This window comes from Aythya marila (genome assembly GCF_965140915.1).
Source record: "Aythya marila genome assembly, chromosome: 1".
Taxonomy (NCBI): domain Eukaryota; kingdom Metazoa; phylum Chordata; class Aves; order Anseriformes; family Anatidae; genus Aythya; species Aythya marila.
The window spans coordinates 118975787-118999608 of NC_139042.1; the positions used below are offsets into that span (position 1 = coordinate 118975787).

A 23822-nucleotide genomic window follows, 5' to 3' on the forward strand; every position below is an offset into this window, starting at 1 on the left:
TCATGATTGACTTGTTTTGCTAAAGTCTCAGATTTCACAAAGATAACAGGAATGTAACTATGGAGGTCTATGGAAGCATTTACTTTTTTACTTTCCTTCTAGAGTTAGATCCTATCTAACATGTAGAAACCTTTCTGTTGTCTTCAGGTGAACAGGTTGGAGGTTTTGGAGACATTCAGTTGGATTGGCCAGGCAGGTTTCTTTTAATAATGGAGGAGAACTGTATATCCCCTATACAGCAACAGGAACATTAACAGCTGTCTAAAAATGGGTAAGGACTTAGCATAAACTTAGCAATAACAAGTAAGTAACCCAAAAATATAACCATGCAGTTCTATGCAGCCATGTGGTCCATGGCAATAGTCAAATTTAGCGTGTATATGAGATTTGTTAGAGGAAGTGACTACAAACCACAGACAGCTGGAGAACAGCTCTGGTCAGCAAGGGGGGAGCTGTTCTGTAGAGCTATACCTTGTGAATAGATCATGTGAATCCTACTGCAGTAACAGTGGTTAAATATTTCCATTGTATAGTTGCTCACCTACTCTGTCAGAAAGCTTACTATTTTTCTTTTCAAATGGTAATAGGGGTTTTTATGAGGAAGTTTTTTGGAGACCAGCATTACTTTGGCACATAATCTTTAATGAAAGCATTGGGCAGAGAGTTCCTTCTACATTGTGAGTTAAAACCCAGATTCACAAATGTTTGAATTTAATAGCTGCTGAAAATGTTATGTTCCTCCTGCAGATTTGAGGAATTAGTTCATAAAACCTCTTGGGAAGAGAGGTCTCCCCCGGATTCTCTTGTTTATAAAAAGCCAGTTAAAGTGATTTTTATCTTGTTTAATTTCATCCACTTTGTGAATGTAGAAACTGAGCCATTGTGCTTGAAAGACAGCCTGAGGATGAAAACAGCTGTCTTTCAGCTGAATCAAATCCCAGAAATATGTATGAGAAAAAGTTTTGAAGTTTTCCTCATTGTGTGGAACCTGCCCGCTCAGAACTATGGAAGTAGCTAATCTCAATAAACCTGTGCTCAGAGTGATGCTGCAGGGGCAGATCCAGTACTTTGGATCTGATTTGTGTTTGGAGTAGTGTAGCTCCCTGATGCGTGTAGTCTTCGACAGAACTATACATCGTTGAAAACTTTTTTTCTTTCCTTCAAGCCTTGCTTTTAGTTCTCCATAGTGAGAGGTAGGTTGCAAAGTAAGGATTTTAAACCATTGCTAAAAATTCCTAGGAATTTTGAGACGGTTTGTAATGAAGGCAGAAATCAGCACCAGAATCATAATAAGTCTTCTGCAAATTTTATAAATATTCAACAACAACAAAAAAAGGCCATTTGGATTAAGCATTGCTCTCTGTTTTGTTAGTTAACTGTCTCCTCCTCCTGCTCAGCACAGGACATTTAGGTTTGATGTTTTGTAGTGTGAGTTAAAAGGGCTTTCATTTAAGTATGTCGTGTGGAAAAACAAGATTACAGGAAAGTTGAAATGAACACCTGAAAGAAAATCCAGAGGAGTTCGTCCTTTTGCTTACAGGAGGTGACTGTTAGGTACTTCTTCCTCTGCTTTTGCTTTAAGCAAAAATAATTAGGCAGCTGACTTTAACACACTGATACAGTAAGTACTTGTTTTCTGAAGCTAACCTATGGGACTTGATCTTTCTTCTGGAAACCTTTTGGTTCTGTGATTCTTTTTTTTCACTCCTCTTAAATTTCTTTCTTAATTTCCCTGTCCACTGCTTTCAGCTGTGGAAGTGCTGTAACCAAAGGAATGCTTGGAAGCACTCTGCAGGCAGCAGTCCTCTCAAAATGGGTCTGTCAAAAGCCTGCCTTCCCCCAGTTAGCTCCAGTCACGAACCTGAGAGGGGTAAGATGAACTGTGTCTTGTGCTGCCTAGACCTGGTGGCATGGAGGGTGACTTTGTACTGCCAAGGAAGAAGTGACAAGGTCCTGTGACCCCTTGACATCTGTCTGCCTCTCTGACGTTACGAAAGGCAAGCAGGGTCTGACTTCTTATGACCAAGTTCCTGAGGAAAGTGTCTGCTTTTGGGTGAACCTGTTGCTTTACCCATTTTGGTGTCATTTTGCTACCCCCACCCCTCAAAAATAAAATTAAAAAAAATAAAATCAAACTACCTCACAGCTGAAAAAAGCAAAGGAGAGGGAGAAAAAAAAAAAAAGGAACAGTAAAATGATAAATCTCACGTTGTGGAGCATGCTCTGGCCAATTATGAGTTGTAGTATGTACGTGTTCCAGTGTTTTTGCTGTGGTGACAGAACTGACTGACTGACCTGTTGCCCATATGCATGAGGGGTGCGTCCGTATATGACATGTGCACCACTGGATTATAAAAAAGAAATGTGCATGGTCAGGTGTGTCCGAAACATTAGAAGTGACCGCTGTGCCACTATGAAGGTTTGCACAATGCCATCACTTCAAGATAGTATTTAATCATACTGCTGGGTTAAGTTTTAGAAATCTAACCAAAATGGTATTGGAGGCATGGCTGTGCATGGAGTTCCTGCAGCTGATTTCAGCGGAGTAGCATGGTGCAACAGATCCAATGCCCAAAGGCACCAGGGAGAAGGAAACCATTCCAGAAGTCATGGCAGAAATACAGCTGGTTTAGTAGCAAATCAAATTATACCCAAACAATTCTATAAACATTTAGTCCAGATTTTTTTTTTATGGGGGAGGGTACGAGAAGAGGTAGAAAGAAATTTGAAATTTAGAGCAATAGTTTACTGAAGAACATTACTATAGAGAGCTAGTTACAACTTGTTTAAAATACGTGAATGAGAATGTTTTTTTTTTTCTGATGGAAAATAATACTTTTCAGTTTTCTGTATTTCAGACAATACTGTATGGTTGGTGTTTCCACTTAGCTCTCATTAACTGCCAGGTAGGCAGGACCTAAAAGAACAGGAACCCCAATTAAAAGAATTAATGGCCATGCAGCAAGCTTTGAGATTAAGAGAACTTTACATTGTATTGTATTGGAATGAGTCCTGCCATAGCCATAAATTCTTACTTTCATTGGCAAAATCAGCCAACTACAATGCTGATGCATCGTAGGAGGGTTGCTGTCTTTTCAGACAAGCTATTTCGAAAGAAGTTTTATTATTAAAGAACCTGCCACATGCTACTTCCTTAACATTTCCTTTTTTTGGGAAAGTCCTGCAGTGTGATTCTTTGCTTGTCTTCATCAGCACAATGCAAAATTCTTGCTTTCCAATAAATATTTTTTTTTTCTCCTTAGAAAAAATATTACAAAGAGCATTGCAGTATTTGTTGGACAGTTTGTCTCCTGCCCTGTAGTATTGTCCATGGACTGAGGCTGCGGGGACATTTTGTTTGGTTTTAATACAAACAAACAGCAACTGCTGATGCCCTTTGTTTATAAAGGATTAAAAATATAAAGGAGTCTTTATTGTTTAAAGCTTCAATACTACTGGTTTGAGTTGCTTCACTGTAAAGGCTTCTGCATTTTTGAGAAGGCAAATGACCAGAGTCCCTTGACTGAACAGTGGAAGGAGGAGGCATGGATATCTAGGTGGCCTGGAAAAACTTTCAGCAACTGGCCACCTATTGCTTGGATAGCTATTAGAAGACAGGCACGGGGCGGTCAGAGGCTAAGTTGCTCTTTTCAGTACGGGTATCCATGGTGGTAACTTCCATGGTGCCGGTAGTCATCTTGATAACCTTCCTGGTATCCCTGGTGATAGCTATGGTAACCATACCCACCATACTCATCGTCTGGGCACTGCATGCCGAGCGATTGCTGAATTGTCATCTCCTGTCGCCGAAGCTGCATGGAGTCGATCAGGTCGTACACGATTGCCATGGACCACATTGGAGAAGGATACCAGGATTTGACGTTTCCATCCTTCCCGACTAGAAGCATGGAGAAATATTCTGGGCTAATTTGGAAGTAATTTCGGATGTCTTTCACCAAATTAGCGGGGATGTCTTCTCGGTCTACAGTAGAGCTTCCTAAAAAAGGGATTACATAAAACAGCGTTGACATTTTGGTTAGGCAACAGTGACGATTTTTAGTAGCTCAGTGAATTTGCAGTGTGAGATAGGATACAGTCCAATGCTGGCAATGTAAGATCCTTATTTGCATCTTAGGATTTCCTGGTTCTGACATGTAAGACTGCTGCAAAGAAACCAAAGCTGTATTTTTAACAGTTTTGTTAGGGTTAGTAAATTTGTCTTTTTCCTCTAGGCTGAAGCTGCTGTGGTGTGGCACACCTTTTCCTCACCCAACATGCATGTATATCTTTGACTCCCATGTGGCTTGAGTCCCAGTTCATGTATGCAGAAGGCATATGTCAAAAACAGTCACGCTGAAAGAAACCACAGGAATGGAAATGTGATTGTGTGGAGAATTGCAGGATAAATTCTCTGAGTCATTAATGTTAGTGTGGAACTTCAGTCTTGAACTGGAATTATGTGTGAATTATGGGATGTGGCAGATGCCATGCCCACTTTAAAAACATGTTCTGGTGTAGGTTTGGTAAACTCTGGGCTTTTAAACATGAAGCTTGTACCAAGTAAGCAGGTAGAAAGTATAAGATAATTAGAATCAGTGGACACCTAGGAAAGAAACCTGAGAAAGTTGGCTTAGTAGCAAGTCTCAGCAATCAGATAGCTAAAGGTAGTCTGGCTGATACAGGCAATGCAGATTTCCAGAAGACTTCAAAAGAAACTTTGATAATATGGTTGGAAGGCAGAAACAAGGTAGGAATAATATATAATCATTTTCTGGAGTGGAGGGAGGTAACCAGTGAAGTTCATAGTTGCATGTGCTGGGACTAGTGCCGTTCTAGAAGAGAGCTTAGGGTTATGAAAGGCAGTTCCTTGAAAGGGTTGCTCACTACTCACTAATTGCCAAAAGCCAAAACAGATATTAGAAGCTATAAGGAAAATAATACAAAAAAGAAGAGAGACTATCATTAAAACGTATTGCTTGTGTCCATCTTGAACACTGTACACAATTCTGATTCTCTAACCTTGAATAACTGGAAAAAAAATCAGAGAAAGGCAGTAAGGATAATCACAGGCTTGGATAGACTCCGTATGAGAAAGGACCAAGTCAGTCAAGACTCTAGTCTGTAAAACAAACGGGCTGGGTGAAGGTCTACAGAACTGTGAATGCCACTGCAGAGAGGGTCATGTTCATTTCAAATAAAAGGTGACTTGCAGATCTGCAGAGCTTTTGCAGGTAGGTGTAGGTGCTATTCAAAGGGGGAATTCAAGGGTGAATTCAAAGGGAGGTTAGGAAAGTACATTGACAAAATGGGGGAAGGGCTGCTTCGCATGTAGGACTAAGGTTTTCAGCAAAAAGTAAATGAATACAAAGGTGTTGAAGAAAGAAGTATCATATCTGCTTTCTCTATTCTTACTCTTTCGTAGGCCTGGACTTGTATCTGTATGGGGCTAGGAGGGCTGAGATGCTTTCATGTACAGCACTGTGAAAATAGCAGTGGAATGAATAAGTTGCTTCTTGTCCTCATATCTTCACTGATAGGTAGTCGTTGGGATTAGGTAGTAGAGGAAACCATTGCCTTTGAAATGTACCCTGAAATTCTCCTGACAGAGGGTTCTCCTAAGAATATCTGCCTGAATTAGTCTGCTGGGATGCAAACACATAGGAAGATTAATGATAGACCCATAAAAGAGAATGTGTTAGGTATATGTTCTATAAGCTCTGCCAACTCTTGATCATGAACATGATCAAATGTTCATGCTTGAACATTTCTTTGTCATTAACAGTAGTACAGGCAGAGGATTATACTTGTGATTGTATGTTTAAGGAAGATAAAGATATGAGATGCTTTCCAGATCATCTTTGGGCTTTTCTATTCTGAAAATATTCTATATAATATTTAGCACAGTTGTGCCAAGAAAGCTTGTTTGCTTGTGTGCCTTCTTTTTTTGTTTGTTGTTTGTTTGTTTCGGGAAAAAAAATAAATATGTAATCCTAGTCATATCCAGCCCTCTAAAGAAATCACAGCAAAAAAAACACTTAAAGTGCATAATGCCCTTCATAGGTCATACTGAAGAAACTGGAAACGGTCACTTACCATTAATTGGATACAACTCTAAGACACCGCCAATATCTTCTCCAACTCCTAGCAATTTGAGGATAGTTATATGCCGTAGACCTGTGGAGGAAACGAAGGAGATTTTGAGTGAGACCCAATCTTTATGCACATTCTTGGGCAGATTTCAGTTTAATCAGCCAGGTTTATGCTTGCTGAATTAGGAGCCAGTCTCAGCAGTCCTCCATGAAAAAGAGTTGCTCATCCCAAGGACAACAGCACTTGATGTCATTCAGTACCATAGGGATACAGGCATTAGACATACAAGTAAACTGCAAAAGCCACTCCCAAATTCAGAATGTCTCGGCACTGTTTTGTTCACCAGTAAAGTTCTTACTTGTCATCCACACTGCAGGAAAGTACTTAGAGGCAATATAATCACCACAGATCACTGCAGTGAATGGCTTAGGACAGGCATTCACTTCTTTCATTTGTTCTGAGCAAGGCTTGGACTGCTGCCTCTGCTTTGAAGACCTTAGGGACCGTAGAAACTGCTCATGAAGTAAGAGTCTATATGATCTACAAAGTCTTCTGTAACTGTTTTTACAACTTGGAGATAAGATGCTTAGAAACATCACTTGGTTGGGAAAAACCATTGAGAACAAATGCTTCAGCAACTCACTGGATCTCTTTCAGGCTGTCCTAAACAAAGGGTGGAATTAACTGTTAACATCATGTTCTGTTCTTCAGAAAGGATTTTACCGGTGGTCCATGACACAGTTTACATTGGTAGCTACTAAATCAGATGATGCTGAAACTCCAAATGGAAGCCAGGTGATGACGAATGAACAGACAGCGTAGCAGTAACACTGTGCAAACCTCTCTTAGGGCATAAGTGGAATGTATTGAAGTAATGGCTTTGGGATAGGACATTTCATTCTGTCTCTCCACTGACCATGGAGCTGGATCTTAAGTACCTGGTTAGAGGACTGGAAAGATTGTTACTGGGTTGAAGTAGCTTCCATTAAGATTTTTTACAGGTTTAAGAAATGGAGCAGGACAGAAAAAAAAAAGACAACAAACAACAACAACACAAAACAGCTGACATCCACGCATCTCCCTAGTACCTGACCTAGGTCTGAGATGGCTACTGGGATCTGCAAAGGATCTTAAAGCATTGCATCATTTATTTGTTCAGTAAGAAGATACGCAAGCTGAAGTGGTTGTGTTACTGATTTTCTGAACTGTAAGCCTGAAGAGAAGCTTCAGAGTGCTCACCTTTCTGCTTCACCCAAAGGATTCCAGGGAACACTTGGTTTAGTGGTGTTAGCTGTCAGAGAGCACTGTGCTACCTGCTTAGCACAGTATTTTCCAGTTATATTTGGAGTAGCTACAGCAAACTTTCCAGTTGTCAGACTCCTCGGATTGTCTAGTGTCAGACTTGAGCAAAGGAATCCATCACATCACCAGAAAGGATGTGGTTTTGGGGAGCAAGAATATTATTTCCTTTGACTCACCAAAATTACAGGCCTGTCCGCTGAGAGCAGCGAGCTGCTGGGAGTAAGCCCAGTCCTCATCACTGGGAGCAGAAATCACCACGAGCCGCCTCCTCCAGCGGAACCTGGAAAGAGAAAGGAGCTCAACAGGGAACCATCACAACGCCTTCCTGTGCTGTGTGGGCTGAGATATGTGAGATCTCTCGCAGCTTCTGAGTAACAGCTGGGTGGGAGATCTTTCCAGTTCCATCCATCACTGGGAGAGGATAAGGCCTGTTTGAAATTTTACAGCTCCAGAACTCAAAGCATCTGCAGTTTTGCTGCAGTTTGGCCAAACAAACACCGCAAAGCTTCTGATCTTTGCTCTAAGCCACCTTTGGTAGATATAACACTGCTGAGAATTGTGTATTCAAGTGCAAAAAAGATTCCTGTAGAATTTCTCACTAGACACTTTAGCTTTTGTGTCATTCACTGCTCCTGGAACTGCTCAGTGATTTTGCAGTCCAAGGGTTGTCTGGGAATTAGGGTGTATCTTCATTTCAGACATAACTCATACTTCTGTGTAAATAGTCGCTGACCTCTTTTTCTTCTTTACCACATTCACTCGAAATACCTTTAGTGTGTTTTTAAATCTAAGCTTGTTTACATATATGTGGCAGTATGAGCCTGTGAGTATATAAGGCATCCATAGGGCAATATTTTCCTTTAATCTAGGATGTCTCATCTAACCAAACTTGTGTGCTGAGTATCACCTTTACTCTCAAAGGAAGGTGATGCCATAGGGACACTTGAAGCCTTTAAAAATTCTAACTACAGAGTTATTTAATATTCTCCAAACAACCCCTTTTTTGAATCAAGGTATTTCTCCACTAAACCTAAATAAATCAGATTTATAGGAATTTGCAAAGCTGCGGGGATATTTTTATAGCAGGAAATGATGTTTTAAATGGATGCAGATGTTACCCTGTTACAATAATAGCCTGCCTTTCCACAGCACCAAATGAAGATCTCAAAATAAAGGCTAATGCAATGGATCAACACTGTTCCACTTGAGAGAAGCAGGAAATAAGGTGGGACTTGCTCAAAGTCATAGAAGAAATTGCTGAAAGAGCAGAGGATGCTCCTGACTAATATTTTGTCTTGTTGACTGATTGATTATGCTTGTATTTTCATAATTAAAAAAGCAAATGCTTGAAAAAGCAAATTTTAATCTTGTCCAGGAGGAACAAGTAAGAAACATGGGCATGTGTATATGTGAATAGGAATGAGGAGCATTAAGAGTCGTATATGTTATGTGAAGAAAAGAGAGAAATTTTCTTATTATTTTGAAAGTATGCGAAAAAATCTTTGTGGTATTTTGTACAGCAAAAACACCTGTCTGTCTGTAAACAAGGACTGAGACTACAAACATTGGATCACATTTTGTCTAGGGCATAAATCAGAATGATGTCTTGCCTGTGAGCTGCTTTAAGATACTCTAATGATGACTTTCTATTTTTTGAATATCTGTTTTGTAGATACATAGAGCTGAAAAGGTTTGAGAATCATTCAAGCTGTCTATCCTCATGCCCCAGACAAGCCTAATACCTGGTGTGCTTGTTTGGGGTCACACCTTACTGAGAAATTAATTTAGTTGGCCCTTCACAGCTGTTAGTTTACTAATACTAATGTACAGATTTATGCCTTATTCCTGACATCTGAGCACACATCTGAACAATACTCCTGTCCTGGCAAATGTGCCAGATCCTTCCCTGTGTGCACCCTGTTCTTCCACCTCATTTTGCATCCCCTTCTCTTCTGTGAGCCCAGAGCAACACAGACGGTGTCTTGGGACTACAGGAAGACTCTCTCCCCCAAAACTCAAGGATTTCCTGCTGGTACATGTGGCTTTTAAGCATTACTCAAGTGAGTTCTAGGTCTCAGTATTCTTTCAATCCAGCCACGGTTTTTAAGAACAACGTTTGCATTATTATAACTGATCTCCCAGATGAGCAACACCATGGAGATGGTGCCAGGACCCTTGCTCAGCCGGGAAGATAATCTTGGACAAAGCTGGAATGAATCTTGCTGGGAATCTGCCCAGTTATCGTGGCTAGTGAAGTCCACCCGATACTTGATGCCTACTTCACAGACAGCAGATGTATTCTGTGCAGTGGCGGTTCTGTTTATAGATGTACCACTCTGCATTTTTCCTGCCTGTTTTTCTAGTGTGTTTATTACCAGGGCTGTTTGCAAGCTAAGAAGGGTTTGGGAGCTGCCACTTCCCAGCATACAAGCCCTTTCTTGTGTTGGGCAGCTGTTTCCAATCTGTGGTTCTTCTTGGTGGTCTTGAAGATGAATCACTGAGACCTAAACAGGAGGTGGTGAGGCGGGTGGGGTACATCTTAAATGTTCTCTTTTCATTGAAGTGGCCATCGAATTTTAAAATGTTTATGAACCAACAACCTATTCATTTGCCTGTTGCTCCATTCGCCCTCAAGTCGTACCACATCATGCTGTCTCGATTATTTGCATAGCCAGCTGGCATTAAAAGTGTACCCCCCAAGGATTTTGATATTAGGTGAGGAGGATGCAGTAGTAGCAGGTAAAGCCTGCAGTGATGAGGGAGCCCAAATTTTATGTAAATTACCCTTTAACAGAGAGGGCCATAGCTGCACAGCTGTTCTTTGGATCTGAATCTTCCCACAGTCCAGACATGTTTATTTCCCAGTATTTAGGTCTCACAGGTAGAGCAGTAACACAGCATATAGAGATTGCATAAACAAAACTGTCTTGCTACAGAAGGCCTCAGACATTTTACAAGAGACATCTGCAAGACCTTTAATGCTATATATGACTAATACTGGCGAAGACCAACTGTTATCTCAAGCTGGATAAGAAGGAAGTTACAGAGAATTAATTACTGATTCAAGCTCCATGGAAGGGATTAGAATGGGATTAATGTGATTGTCGTGGTTAATGGTTGAAATATCAACACTGTGCTTCATTCAAAACACTGAGCTGACATCTGTGAATTAATCCTTATTTGCCATTCTAATGCAAATCAGTGCTGTTATCTCCATGTCATGGTGGGGGAACCAAGATATAGAAAGTTAGCGTCCAAAAAATGTGCAGTCAGTCAGGAAATATGACGTGCATGCTGACTTTTAGTGCTCTGTGCAAGAGTGCATGGTGCTGTGGCTGCATCTCTGTACTTGCTTAACGCTGTTAATACGGAGAAATCTATATTAAAAATTGTAAAAGTAGTTGGATAGGTATTTTTCCAGTAAAACAGAAATTACTGGAACTAATAACAGATAAGTGCAGAAGGTAATACCTGGATAAGAAGCTCTCAAGGGATTGCTTTTTATCTTCTTTGCAGACAATGCCCTCTTTTTTCTGTCTTTCCATGTCTTTAATTCTCGACTGGAAGGTGTCGATCAAATCAAACACGGACTTCATTGCTATGGGTACTTCATAGTATTGCTGGTAAGCAAGAAGAACAAATGGAAAAAGAATGCACATAGTAGCAGTCATTTTGCATGAATCACGGCACAGCAGGATATACAGAGATTAAAATATTCCCATTTACACACAGGTAACAAGGCCTAGAACAGGTTATAAATCATGGAAATACTCTTATTTTAGCAGTCAGACTCTTCTTTGGAAGTGACATATTGTGAGTACTTGTCCAATGTGATAAGGGCAGGCTGGTGCAGGCAACGAATTGTCAACATATTCTTTTGTAGGGCCCTTCAACTAGAGTATTGTCCATATACAATATGTTGTCATCTTGTTGAGCAACCATGCTCTTTTAGGACATCACGTACTGCATTAAACCCCCCTGCCAGAGACTCCTAGCCTTTGTGGTGTCGACTCACCATCCCAGCAGAAAACCACAATTCCTGAAATCCCTCATCTGCAGAACACGAAGGCAGCTGATTCCTGAAAATTTCTCTTACTGTCCTTTCTCTTGTCACCCAGCGATGACAAAGTTCTGCATCACTCAGTTATGTGCCTGACATGCAAGCCTATAATTTCCTGTATTTTATTTTCATATTTTCCAACGCCTTTTCTTTCCAATAGTCAAAACCCTCACCTTGACTTTCATGTCAGTGTCTGTCAGCACCATGAAGAAGTCATTGTAGGTCATCCCATACTCTTTCCTCAGCTCACTGATAAGCTGCTGATCCACAAGATCTTCATCCTCTATCACTTTCATGGGCTTTTCATTATCTTAATACAAAACAGGAGAAATAAAAATAGTCATGGAGTTGCACAGCATGCTGACTTCAATTTCACCTTGAAAGAAAGGGGGAGGTTCATCTTCCAGAAGCCCTCTTCCCACTGCCCTGGCAAGATCTTCAAAACCACCACTATGGCACTGTGTCTTTTAGCTGCCAGGTTTTAATCCCAGTATTGTCAGAAAATCAGTTTTCCCTAGGGCACGTGTACTACAGCATTCAACTTTTCTACTTTCGAAAAATGTTGGTTGCCTGCTCTTTTCTGGTAAGATGTTTTCGATGTATTTATACATTTATATGCATGTGTTAATCATTTCTCCAGCTCCTGAAATGCAGCCACTTCTGCAGTAGAAAATAGAAACTGTTTGACAGTTTAGGACAGGAGCTGGAAAGCACCACATCCAAATGAAACAGCATAGAGAATTTGGGTCAGTAATATATAGTTAGAACAACTTAAAGTTGGCCAGGACTCTAGAGAGTCTTCCAGTCTTAAAAAATGACGGGATGTTTAGTGACTACAAGAAACCAGAAAATGTTTTATGTATCTTGAATACTGCAGCTCTAGCTCTAGGTCTCCACAAATACCCTGCTGTGGCACTCCTCCAACTGCTTGCCGATGTTAATTTCCCATTCTAGTATCCTAATGGGAAAAAACATCATTTTGACAATGATTTTGTATATATGTGTTGCTCTACCCTAAGAAAACATTCGGACAGGCTTGGAAAAAAAGCAGACTGTAATTTCATTTTGAAAATTACAGAGTTATTAAATCTACAAGTTCTACAGATGGATAAGAACCAAATATTTGAAAAGATTTTTAACTCAAAACTTTATGCCTCTTTTCCTGTGCTTAACATGAAAATTCACTAATCTGATCACTCCAAAATTTTGCCCATTTCACCATTTTCAAACGATTTGCCATCATCTGGTGGCAAATACCAAAAGAAATTCACAGTATACATTTGCGTCGTTAGAGCTGTGTGACATATGACAGAGATCTGAAACGTGTACAAGACAAGCCTGTGGAGGTAATGAGGTTCCTTACTTCCCTTAGAGCCAGAGTGCATTAAGGCCAAGTCCTGAAAGCCTCCATGTCGTCAGCTCAGCATCCAGCACAGCACTGTACAACTGTGACAGTGCTGGAACTGGGTTCTGTATGAAACCGTGTGCCTGGAAAGCTAAAGCCAGGCTAAGTCACACAAAAAGTGAAATGAAGCACCCTGTCACCTGGGGGCCAGAGAGCTGTCTGCAAATGTTACTTGTTTATTCCCTGTGACAGCTCCGGGTTATAAATATTCATATCCACACTTAACAATCCCAGCCCTGGCGTAAGTGACCTGCCTGAAGTCAAACAGAGACACCACAGCCGGTCAAGAGCTGGGATCCAGAGGCCCAACTTTCCCATCCCCTGCCCCACCATTATTCACCAGCAAACAGACATCTGAGTTGAGCATACAGCAGCAGAAAATACTTTTTCAAGAACATATGTATATTTTGACAATATTTGACTCATTAAACAATAGGGAATTTTAAGCTATTTTCTAAACATCCACAGTCCCCAGGAGCATATTGATCTGATCCAAGTTTTGCAATAGGTCTCATCTGTGTAAGAGGCTGGATGGAGCTTCTGAATTACATCTTTGGGAAGATGTCCAAAGCAGAAACTGCCCTTTAGGTTTCATACTTTGGACCCGCTTCTTACAGAAAAATGAAAACAGCAAATGTTGCAATTTGGTTATAGTAAGTAATCATGCTGTATGCATAATTTATATGGTTGTGCATGGGTTTATGTACCTCAGCTGAAAGTTTTGTTAAGAATTACAGGCAGTGTTGTAAATCCCACATTAGACGTTTTGCTGGATGTGCTAATTGGTTATTCAGTTTTAAAAATATCTGTAAATCATGCATCAATGCTTCATAAACAAGATTTACATCTTACTTGAATCAAGCATGACTATTACAACATAGACTAAAATTCATATTAATGCCTGCAAATTTCTCCCAAAGCAGAATCAGGGTTATCCAATTGGCCTGTATGGAGGTAGAATAATGTAAGAGGAATTAGCATGAAACACGATGGAAAAAAACTGTGGTGCAGTACTTTACACAAACTGACCCATGGCATTATTCTGCTTTAAACACTGTAGATATCAACATGAAGACAGCACTCAAGTTGCACTGTTGGGAGATTGTCTTTCAACACAGTGTAAAGAAAATTAAATTACAAGAATGACAGAGAAAAATGTTTTTGGGGAAAAAAGCCACAAGGACTGGCTTGCCTCGCAAACCTGGAAGTGATTTCTAGGGAGGAAAAAAATAAATTAAACTAAAAAATCTAATATTTTTCCAATTAATTACTTGTCCCTATCCTTCACTGTCATAAAGGATATGTGGGGTCAGCCTAAGTAACAACAGGGTTGGGACTGCCTGATACCACCTGCAAAATCTTCTCTGCTGTTTCTGGAAATGTCCCTGAAAGAGTAGAAATTTTTCTCTGTACATCTTTAGCAGCTAGACATGGGAAGACGAGTTACTCTTTACAAAAAAGTTCAAACGAGGTTGCAGATTCAGCAATTTGTCGTGGCAGTGCAGTGGTCTAATAGGCTGGGTGCTGGCTTTGGTTATGGGATGGGTGTGTTCTAGCCTGGGGCTGCTGTTTAGTTCACTAAAACCCAGTTCCCAGGAGCTGGGGAAAGAGACCAAAAGGACAATTTGGGGTGAAGAGAACTCTGCACTGAGTTCTCAGCTTTTCTGTCATTCCAGTGGGGAACTGGGAGATGCTCTTTGGTTTCAGGATGAGCTGATCTAGGCCAAACAGCGTTAATAAGCTCTTTCATTAACTGCTTCTAAATGTATTTGAAATTTCAGGTGAAAAATCTTTTCTGTGGGTCTAGAAAGGTGTTTGCATTAATTAAACTTTTTTAAAAGTTCATGATCAGGCATTCTGAGCAAAAATGTAAGGTGAGTTTTCATGTAAAGTTTAACTTATACCCTGCTTATATCCTGCTTTTCTTTAACAAGTTAATTCCTCCTATGAGATTTCCTCTGTTACACACGTTTGTGTGGTTTGGGGAAAGTTTGGGTGTAAGTTAAGTTTGGAACAGGCTGAAAGGGCCTGTCACTCTGACATGGTCTATGACAGAGGGCATGCCTGTTTATTAGCCAGGAGCTATATATAAACCTAAAAAGTCCACGGACAGACAGCTTGGTCTAGGTACACAAAAAGTGACCTTGAGAAACCTTGGCCTGATGTGGAAAATCCTGTGCCACTCCAGATTTGTCAAGGAGGTGCACGAACGGACATTCTGGCTGGATATGTGACTCCCTGTTGTTCAGGGACACAAGTCTGCTGCTCTCCAATTAGGTCCCCTCTGAGATGTTGGAGGCATGGCTGGAAGCCAGGCATAGTTCGGTAATTTTCTGGCTGGTCGTATGCCAGACCTGAAATACCCCGAGAGAGACGGTTGATGGGAGCATCATGTGGTCCTAAGCTTTTCATTTCATCTCAAATCTCTTCCCAAGGTCTGGTAAAACCAAACAAACTTCCAGAGGAAAGATGTGGCAAATTATAAGCAAAGTGAGTAGTTCTCATACTATTCCTTTGCTTTGGTCCAGCAAAGCACTTAAGCTGGTATTAACCATTAGATGCAGACAGCAACAGGGCTGTTTACATGCTTCAAGAGATACCTAAGCTTAAGTGCTTTGCTGGACTTGGACCTGCAGTCTTTGTCCAAACCCCACCATAATTAAAGGAAAAGCTCTTGCTGGTTTTGGTGGGTGTTTCCCCAGGACCTGAGCACTGACACCAGTTGTTTTCAAAGACATCTACCGAAGATCTTCAGGTAGATTCAGGTAAACTTAGGTAGATTTTCATCTACCTAAGAGAGGTAGATGCTCTGTGCCACCTGTAGATATGGGAACATCCGTGTAAAGAAAGCAGTACTAGAGAAGTCTGAATGAGCTACTTTGCAAGACCTGCATACTCTGATTTACAGTGCCTCCAAAGGTTAACCTCTATGGGACAGGCAGCAATTAGCAGTCACACCCATGGGTGTCTTGCTTTAAGGGTAAAGAGAGGCTGTAGGAATTAAAATGCTAAACAATTAAATGGTAAATATTCAGGTATGCTGGTGCAAATTTGTAAGGTTGTACGTACCTAGAGACTATGGCTGAAATCTCCTACCTCTTTACTAGCAAAAGAGGGAAAATGTGCCTGGGCCTCTCCTGTGGTGGAGAATACTCACTCTGTGAACATCTCAAAATCAGCTGTTAGGCCTAGAGAAGCTGATCCTGGGCAGGAAAAGAACTCACTGCAAGGGGCCTACCTAGCACACTTCTCTCTCTGTCCTGGGTTTAGTGTGCCTCCACAAAATTCATCTTTTTCCATGTCTTTGTAAGGAGAGAAAAGGCATAAGAAAATGTTACATGGCAGGACAGGGAGGTAACAATACTGAAATTCAATACAGGAGTAGTGTGGGCCATTCTGAATATAATCTCAAACGTTTCCCTTCAGCCTCTTCTGTTGCCAGCCTCCTCTCCTTCATGACAATAGCCAGTTTCTTTAAACAGTGTTTAAAACATGCTAGCAAGTATGTTTACTTTATAGGCCACCCATGTCAAACATACTGCAAAACCAATGGTGGAGTTGTGTTAGGACAGCCATTCAGTTATACAGTGAGGTTGGTATTCAAGTTATTGGTAGAACTGAGCCTAACTTCCACCTTCTGTCCCATACCCTTGTCACATTTTTAGGCCTTTTCACTGTTTGACTGTTCTACTGTTTTTATAAATTCCCACAAAGAAAGCTGGAGGTGCTCAAGTTACAGCACTGGAAGCCCAAGCATGGAAAATACCAGAGGCACTTACATAAATATGAAGTGGGGGTAGTCAGCATGGAAGAGGAAGAATGGGTTTGAAAGTGCTGCTATACCACAACAAATAGTCTTGCTTAGATCTTGACCCAAGCTGGGGAAATTTCTCCCTTTGCTATCTGCTATTGTGCCCACAAGGTGGAAAGAAATTAGTTAAAAAAAAAACGGAACCTAGCTGGAAGTGGTCAATTTTCATGCTGCTGTTGTTCATGGTGCCAAAGATTGTAATGACTGAGATTTTCCTCGTTGCCATCTTGCAGAAGCTCTCCAGGTATTCGTCTCGCTGCTGAACATACATGTTGTTGTCCGCCTTGGGAGTCGTGATCAGCTGGTTGGTGGCAGAGAAAAAAGAGCTTGTTTAATATAAGGAATGAAACAGGTGACTATTTCACTGAAGGAGAACTAGTCATTGACTGCAAACTGGGATTTGTTTTCCATGGAGCTGTCCCAAAGGTGTCCAGGCAGTCACAGGAGAGCCATAGGAAGCATGGCCAGCTAGTGGCACTGGCTCATCTGTGTCTTCACAATACTGGTAGAAGAAATGGCACTGGGTTTTACAGAAAACAGTGTATCCTCCCATTATCCCTTGCCTTGTCAGGGCTTGAGGGGTGCAACAAATCTAGGATTCCCCCCACTCACTCACAGTAGGAGTTCCTTATGGCTATTTTGGCTATCACAGTGCAAATACAACTTGGGTTTCATGAATACTTGTTTAACTCTATAGTACTGTATTCATTTCAAAGTCTCCTACCAGAGACTTAAAAATTGTAAAGCACACAACTTGGATCCTTCATCAGTGACTAGGATTCAGACATCCCAAGGAAGGTGTGTATGTGTGTGTCACAATATGCAGTAGTCTATGCAGCTGTTTCCATCTGAAGGTGGGGAGGAAAGCCCCAGCTCTAGCAACCTAAACATCCTAGCTTGCATTAGTGAACTGCAATCAAGTGCCTGCCACCAATTCCCCAAACACAAAGGAAGTTGGAGTCTGAATTTTATGGTTTTGGGTCATAAATAATCACCAGAATCCTTCAATTACAGACTTATGCTTCAGTCTGTATCAGGTGCAGTTGTCTCCTAGCTACCCTCTTAAGTTTGTAGTGCCTGAAGGCTAATTTTTATGATACACTCCTTATAAATCCAGTTCATCAATGGACTGAAATGTGGGTGGCATTTGTGGGCCTAAAAGATCTGACTCTAGTTTATAGAAAGCCCCTCTGCCATAGCTATAGCACTGGGACATGAGAGTGAACAAAAATTGGGCACAAAGAAGATTTGATTTCTGGGCCATAGCATGTAATACACTGCATTTAAATTGCACAAAAATACTTCAAATAAACAAAGGATCGTGAAAAAGATTTGAGGACTGAGATTAAAACCAGAGTATTTGGTTTGTATTGTCCACTTAATTTCAGTGGCTGTAAGCACACAGTGAAGTCTGAAGTAGAGCTGCTTTATCAAGCCTTGTAGAATAAAGCAGGGAACATTTAAGAGGCAAAGCAAATTTTGTATCAAAGCTTTGTTACAGGAATGTTTTAACCCGGTCAGTATATACATTTTATCTACCTGCATTTGCATGCGTGTGTGTATGTGCATATGGGTGTATATATATGTGCAGGTATGTGTTATATTTAATCCATTAGCCTGCATGTCATCACTACAGAAAAATAAACAAAACCAAAGTCACTAAGCCAAGACTTCTCAAAATAAGTAAGACTGCAACAGCAACAAAACAACATAGAGGGGTGGGGCTGCAGGGCTCAAAGCCCATATGCTTTTTCAGGTTTTGTAGCTGGGTCCTATATCTGTCATTAACTGAACTTAACCGGGATTAGCCTTCAAAACTCTAGGTGTTTGAAATGCACAATGAAATCTGTAGTCTGAAATCCACAGTGATGCGTAGGACTTAAAAGCATCTGTCTCTCCAAATTCTTTTGTACTGGGAGAGGACCAAAACACTGTCCTTAGGAGCTGGTCTCATAAAGAGGCTGATAGACAATAGTATAGCAATGCAACGGGGAATAGCTCAGGTAGAGGCACTCCTGGATCACTGTGGGCTAATTCTGTAGCAAGGGAGTTTGAAGACTCATGAATGGCAAAGATCATCCAGCTGGAAGGACTTATCCTAAGGGAACTGAACAGCTCGATCAGAAGGGATGCAAATAGGCATGTATATGTATTTAAAGTATTGGAAAGCTCTTTGGAAGAGACGGCAGGCTTCAGCCACTGCTTTTACTGTTGATCAAATCAAACCTATCCTTCAAGAAACTTCAGGACAAGCAGGCTGAGGGTCACACTAGATACTGGAGAAATAAAGTGCAGCGTGGTATTATCATTTCTCCCCAGTGAGTTCTGGTCTGACAGCCTGAGATTGTGCAACTCTTCTCTTGGAGATCCAGCTGAGAGGTGGCCTAGTATCAGAAGGTTCAAATTTCAGACCAGCCTTTAACTTTCTAGGACTGTGTTGGTGTAATGAATTCACAGTCTGACATCTGTAAGCTCCGCTCTTGGCATATTTCATATTTGTTTTTATTTGTCATGATGCTGCACATATTCTTGGAAGCCGCAACATTAAGATACATGGCTAAGATCCCAAACTTCCTTGCAGTTTTTCTCTCTCAGCTTTCGGCTTAGTTAACTATTGATTAACTTGTAACTAACAGGCAATATTTGCAAAATTCAGTCAAGTTCAAATTTTTCAAATATATAGCTCTTCACTCACAGCTGCTAGCTCTGCACAGCCCCTACAGCTGGAAGAATGGGGAGGGGAAGAAAAAATGTGGATTCCACTCAGGTTTGTTAATCATCAGCAGAATGATTAATTAAATTCCAGGGGTTGAAATCTTGGCTTGGCATCTTAGCTATTTGTATGGGAATATGGGGCATCAAAGTCAAAACTATGTTGTGACACTGACAGCTGGACAATAATTATCAAAGAGGCCAGCTTGCAGTGAAATAATTGCAAGAAAGCAGCTCCTGTAATAATATTTTTAAATAACTATTTTTCAAAGTGTACCTTTCAGGGTATGTGCCATCTGCCAGGAAAAACATTTGTACTACAGCTAAAACTGTTTCCTGTCCCAGGTGAAGTGTTTTTTTAGATAAGTAGTTGGAAAAACATACAACACTCTTAAATCCTGGGAGAAGTAACTCCAGACCATGCTGAGTTTCTAAGGCTTGAAAGCTTACCATTGAGTTATAGTTTAATAAAAACAGCGGGGGGGGGGGGGGAAATAAGGTTTGTATGGGATCTCTGAAGATATCTAGGGGATGTGAATGCCAAATTCCCTTGAGAAATAATGGGAAATGTAACAATCCTACCTCAGGGCATCTGCTCATATGCCTTTGTGCATATTCTCCATCAGCCGTGCGCTTGTACTGCCAAGTGCACGTGGCTCACTTCCAGTTTTAGGACACCAGCACCAATACAAACCAGGTGTGCCAGCTGGCAGGATGCGCTGAGCGCTGAAATGTGGTAACATTGGCCAGTACCCCAAAGCGATGAGTGGATGTAATCCACCCTGGACCTTTGTTTCATCGATCATAACTGTACAGATCCCGACACCCACATATCCACTGGAAACCAAATAATCTGGTGGCTATATGGCGGCCTATGGGAAGAGGCTGGGAAAAGGTTTTAGCCTAATTCCTGTCTGAAATATGTTCATACTCTACATAGGATTTCCAACAGGAGGCCACAAAAGCTTCTCTGTTGGAAATGATCCTCCAGGTCTAGAGATTTGACTTCTTAGGCCCAACTGAAAAGAATAATACGAAAGCACCATAAACTTTTTGTTCCTCATTTTCCTACTAGGAGGGAGACATGACTTCATTTATGAAATAAGATTCAGATGAACAAGTTACTTACAATGAGCCGCCTTTTGCCTTCAAAATACTCCAGGAGGTCGGTCACTGATTTCCTGGGAGGCTGTAAGAAAGGCTTCTTGTTGGGCTTGGGGAAATCCTCATTCTCTGTCCTGCTCCCCTTCTTGCTTTTCTTGCTGCGGTCTTTGTCCTGCTTGCTCTTTTTCTCAGCTTTGTCCTTCCTGGACTGCTTCTCACTCTTCTGCAGCTTGTCCTTCTTCTTCTTCTTCTCGGGTTTATCCATTCTCTCGTGCTTCTTTGACTCTTTTCCTTTCTTTGAAGGAACGTTGCCCACTGCAATCTCCTCCTCTAAATGGGGACTAGCGGGCTTGCTGGGGTCATATTTATCTTCATATTCATTGCTCAGTATCTTTTCCTGGGCCTTCTTCTTTGGTGGTTTAGTCTTGGTTGGCTTGTGTTGCCCTGGGGTGACGTTCAGGTCCCTGTGGTTGTAGTCCTTCCTGTCCGTTCGGTTATCTTTAAACCGACTCACGCTTGCCTTCGTGTAGTGCACCGAGGGGGGCGTAGGGACTTCTGTGAAGCTCTCCTGCCGGCCACCTTTGCTTGGTTTCCGCGTGGCCACCGGCTGTTTCTGCCGGTCCCTGCGGTTTCCCTTCCACACGGGCGAGTAGAAGTCCTCAGAGGCCGCGACGCGCGGCGTGGTGCTCTCGGGGGCCGCCGGCGGCCTGTGGTACTCCGTGGTCGTATGCGACTTCGTGGTCCAGGTCCTCTGCGTGGTGGGGAGAGGGGTAGTGGTCGTCGTAGGCCTGCTCGCCGTTGTCACTGCGCGGGTGGTGGCCCGGGTGGTGGTGGTGGTGGTAGGGAGGGTTGTGGTCCTTACTGTGGGCAGAGGAGTAGCCACGGTGGTCGTCATTGGTTTCCTCAGGGTTTTGGTCCTGGTCGGCTGGTTGTTGCTCCTCCTGGGCTCCTCCTTCCTTGCTGGCACCTGGACATGTCCACCGCCAGGGGTAGGTTGGGTGCTGCCCCCGTTATTGCCTTCCTCAACCACCTGTCCCTCCACCCCAGCCGCTTTGCAAGTCTGTATGAAGCCCTTCTGCCTCATCTTCTCGATTTTCCTGATGGGGTTCTGGTCAATGACTTCATACATGGCCTCTAGCCTGACTGGATAAGGGTACCTTTCCTCCACCTGCAGAGTTTTCTTCAACAGCACCATGCCAAACTTCCCCTTTTCCAGTTTCAGGAAGCTCATGAGCTTGGGGATGAGGGCAGGATCCAGTGGCTGTTCCAGGATTTTTCCTTCGTTGGTTATCCTCCTGACTTTCCCCCCTTCTTCCCCTTCTTCGTGGAACAGCACAATCTGCTGGATGTGCCTCTCGGCCAGTTCGCAGTAGACGTCATTTTTCAGCAGGCTCATCATGAGCCGGTAGTAGCCTTCTGAGGCGTGGGGGGCAGAAATCACCCACACCCGATTTTTCCCAGCAAAGCTGGCCAGGACATTGGGGGAACTTGACCCCGAGGGGAAGCGTGCCACCCGTGACTGTGTGGCAGGAGACACCCCTTCGTCCTTAATCATCTCGGATTTGGAGTATTTGGCCGCGGCTGTGAGTCTCTGTATCCGTCTTGTCCTGGTGCCCATGCCCCTGGGGTGGGAACGTGCTTCCTCCTTCAGGAGACCGGCAGGTGCCTTCGGAGCTGCTGAAGAGTCCCTCTCGGTGACGGGGTGTTGGGGATTCGGGCTCAGATTCCTCGGGGATGCTGCAGACCTTCTCAGGAGGCTGCTCGGAGCCCTGTAAGGCAGAGGCGCTTTCCTCGCTCCATGGCTCCCTCTCTCTGCTAGCCTCCCCGTCTCCTCAGAGCCGCACACTAGCCATGCTGCCCACAGCAGGGCCAAGCTGAGAGCTGGCCTCCAGTTCATTGTGCAATCCGCTTGCGGGGAGGAGGAGGAGAAAAAGTTAGATGTTAACAGGGTGATGAGATCTCGCACAAGGGATTAAAACAAAACAACGGCCACAAAGCAGAGGCTGGGTAGTTTCAGTGATTTAAGGGGGCTGGTTACACCTCAGCCCTGCCCTGGTGGTTTTACAGTTTACAGGTTGCTTTGGGGAAAGCACAAAATGGATCATTTTATGCAAAATGAGATCATCCATCTGTAACATGACTCTGTCCAAAAGGACACCATGCTCCACATCCTTCTTTCTCTCTCTCACACTCACATACACACGTGCAAGCACACACACAGAGAAAGGAAGGGTCCAGTACATAGAGGAGAAAGCCAAGAGTTTGACTTGAGACTTACACTCCCAGGGAACTTCCCCTTCCCGAGATGAGGTTTCACGTCTTTTTCCTTTAAAAGGAGAGCAATGCCATACAGCTTTGCTGCTGCTCGGTGATTTATCCTTACGCAGCCCAGCAGGTCCCCGAGCTCATCCGTCTACTTGCGTATCTTTTAACTTTCTTTTCTTCTTCACCTTCTCGACAAGTGGGACGAGGTGAGTGGAAGTTTCCTTTGGGATCTCTGCTCCTCCATTTACCTGCAGGTCTGGCTGCTTTCTGTGCCGGTTACCCGCACAGGCAGAGATTTCATTTAAGGAAAGGGAACTCCCAGCTGCTCCGAGTCCCTCTCTTTTAAACTTCCCCAAGCCTCCTTCGCTTCCTCAGTCCAATTTAGCTCCTTTGTTTCCAGCGAGGAAAGCACCAGCATTAATATATTTTCCAGGCTGAAGAAAAACACAGGAATGTGATGTTTGAAAAAAAAAAAAAAGGACGCTTCCCGTTCCCCTTTCTCCACACTCAGACAAAAGCAAGTTGTAAAACTCTCGTCTTTTCTTCTCCTTCCCTTCTTGGCTGGCTACAGTCCCAGAAATGTCAGGGGAACCCCAACCCTGCTCCGAACCAGCCTCAGACAACGGTGGCCACTGGAAATGGGGGAGACTTCACTCAGGATTTAACAGCTCAGCAGAACCCGCCTCCTCCCCACTCTGACACACGGAGGGAGGAGGAGGAGGAAGGCTCTGGGGGCTGAAACACTGCACAGCATCACAGAGCACTTCAGAGAGGGCGACTCCAGCCTTAACTCTTTCCTTCACGCCGCCCGGCTCCCTTTCGATCCCCAGTCTTGTCTTTCTCCTCCCTCCCATTAAACAGGCATTGGCTGAATAAAAACCAGCCCTGTGAGAAGCGCCTTTCCCCATCTGTGTCAGTAGCAGCTCTGGTGTTTAGGAGTTACTTCTTTTTAGCCCTATTGTTTCTGCCTCCTGCTCCCCTTTTCCCTGTTTGTTTGCTTTCTGGGAGTTCTCCAGTGGAACCCAATTTCGCTTCACTTTCCAACCAATTTCTCTTTCAAGTTCTCGCGTATC

General features: G+C 42.7%; 1 protein-coding gene across 1 annotated transcript; it reads right to left on the bottom strand.

The window, feature by feature from the left end:
• Nucleotides 1–71: 71 nt before the first annotated feature.
• Nucleotides 72–23352, bottom strand: CCDC80 (coiled-coil domain containing 80). Its single transcript, XM_082784026.1, has 8 exons — nt 22763–23352; nt 20510–22392; nt 16813–16969; nt 11626–11762; nt 10864–11012; nt 7569–7672; nt 6094–6174; nt 72–3997 (listed from the first exon to the last, which is right to left on the bottom strand). The coding sequence occupies exons 2-8, from the start codon at nt 22379–22381 to the stop codon at nt 3651–3653; spliced, it is 2847 nt and encodes a 948-aa protein (XP_082640152.1). The 5' UTR covers nt 22382–22392; nt 22763–23352; the 3' UTR covers nt 72–3650.
• Between the last annotated feature and the right edge of the window lie 470 nt (nt 23353–23822).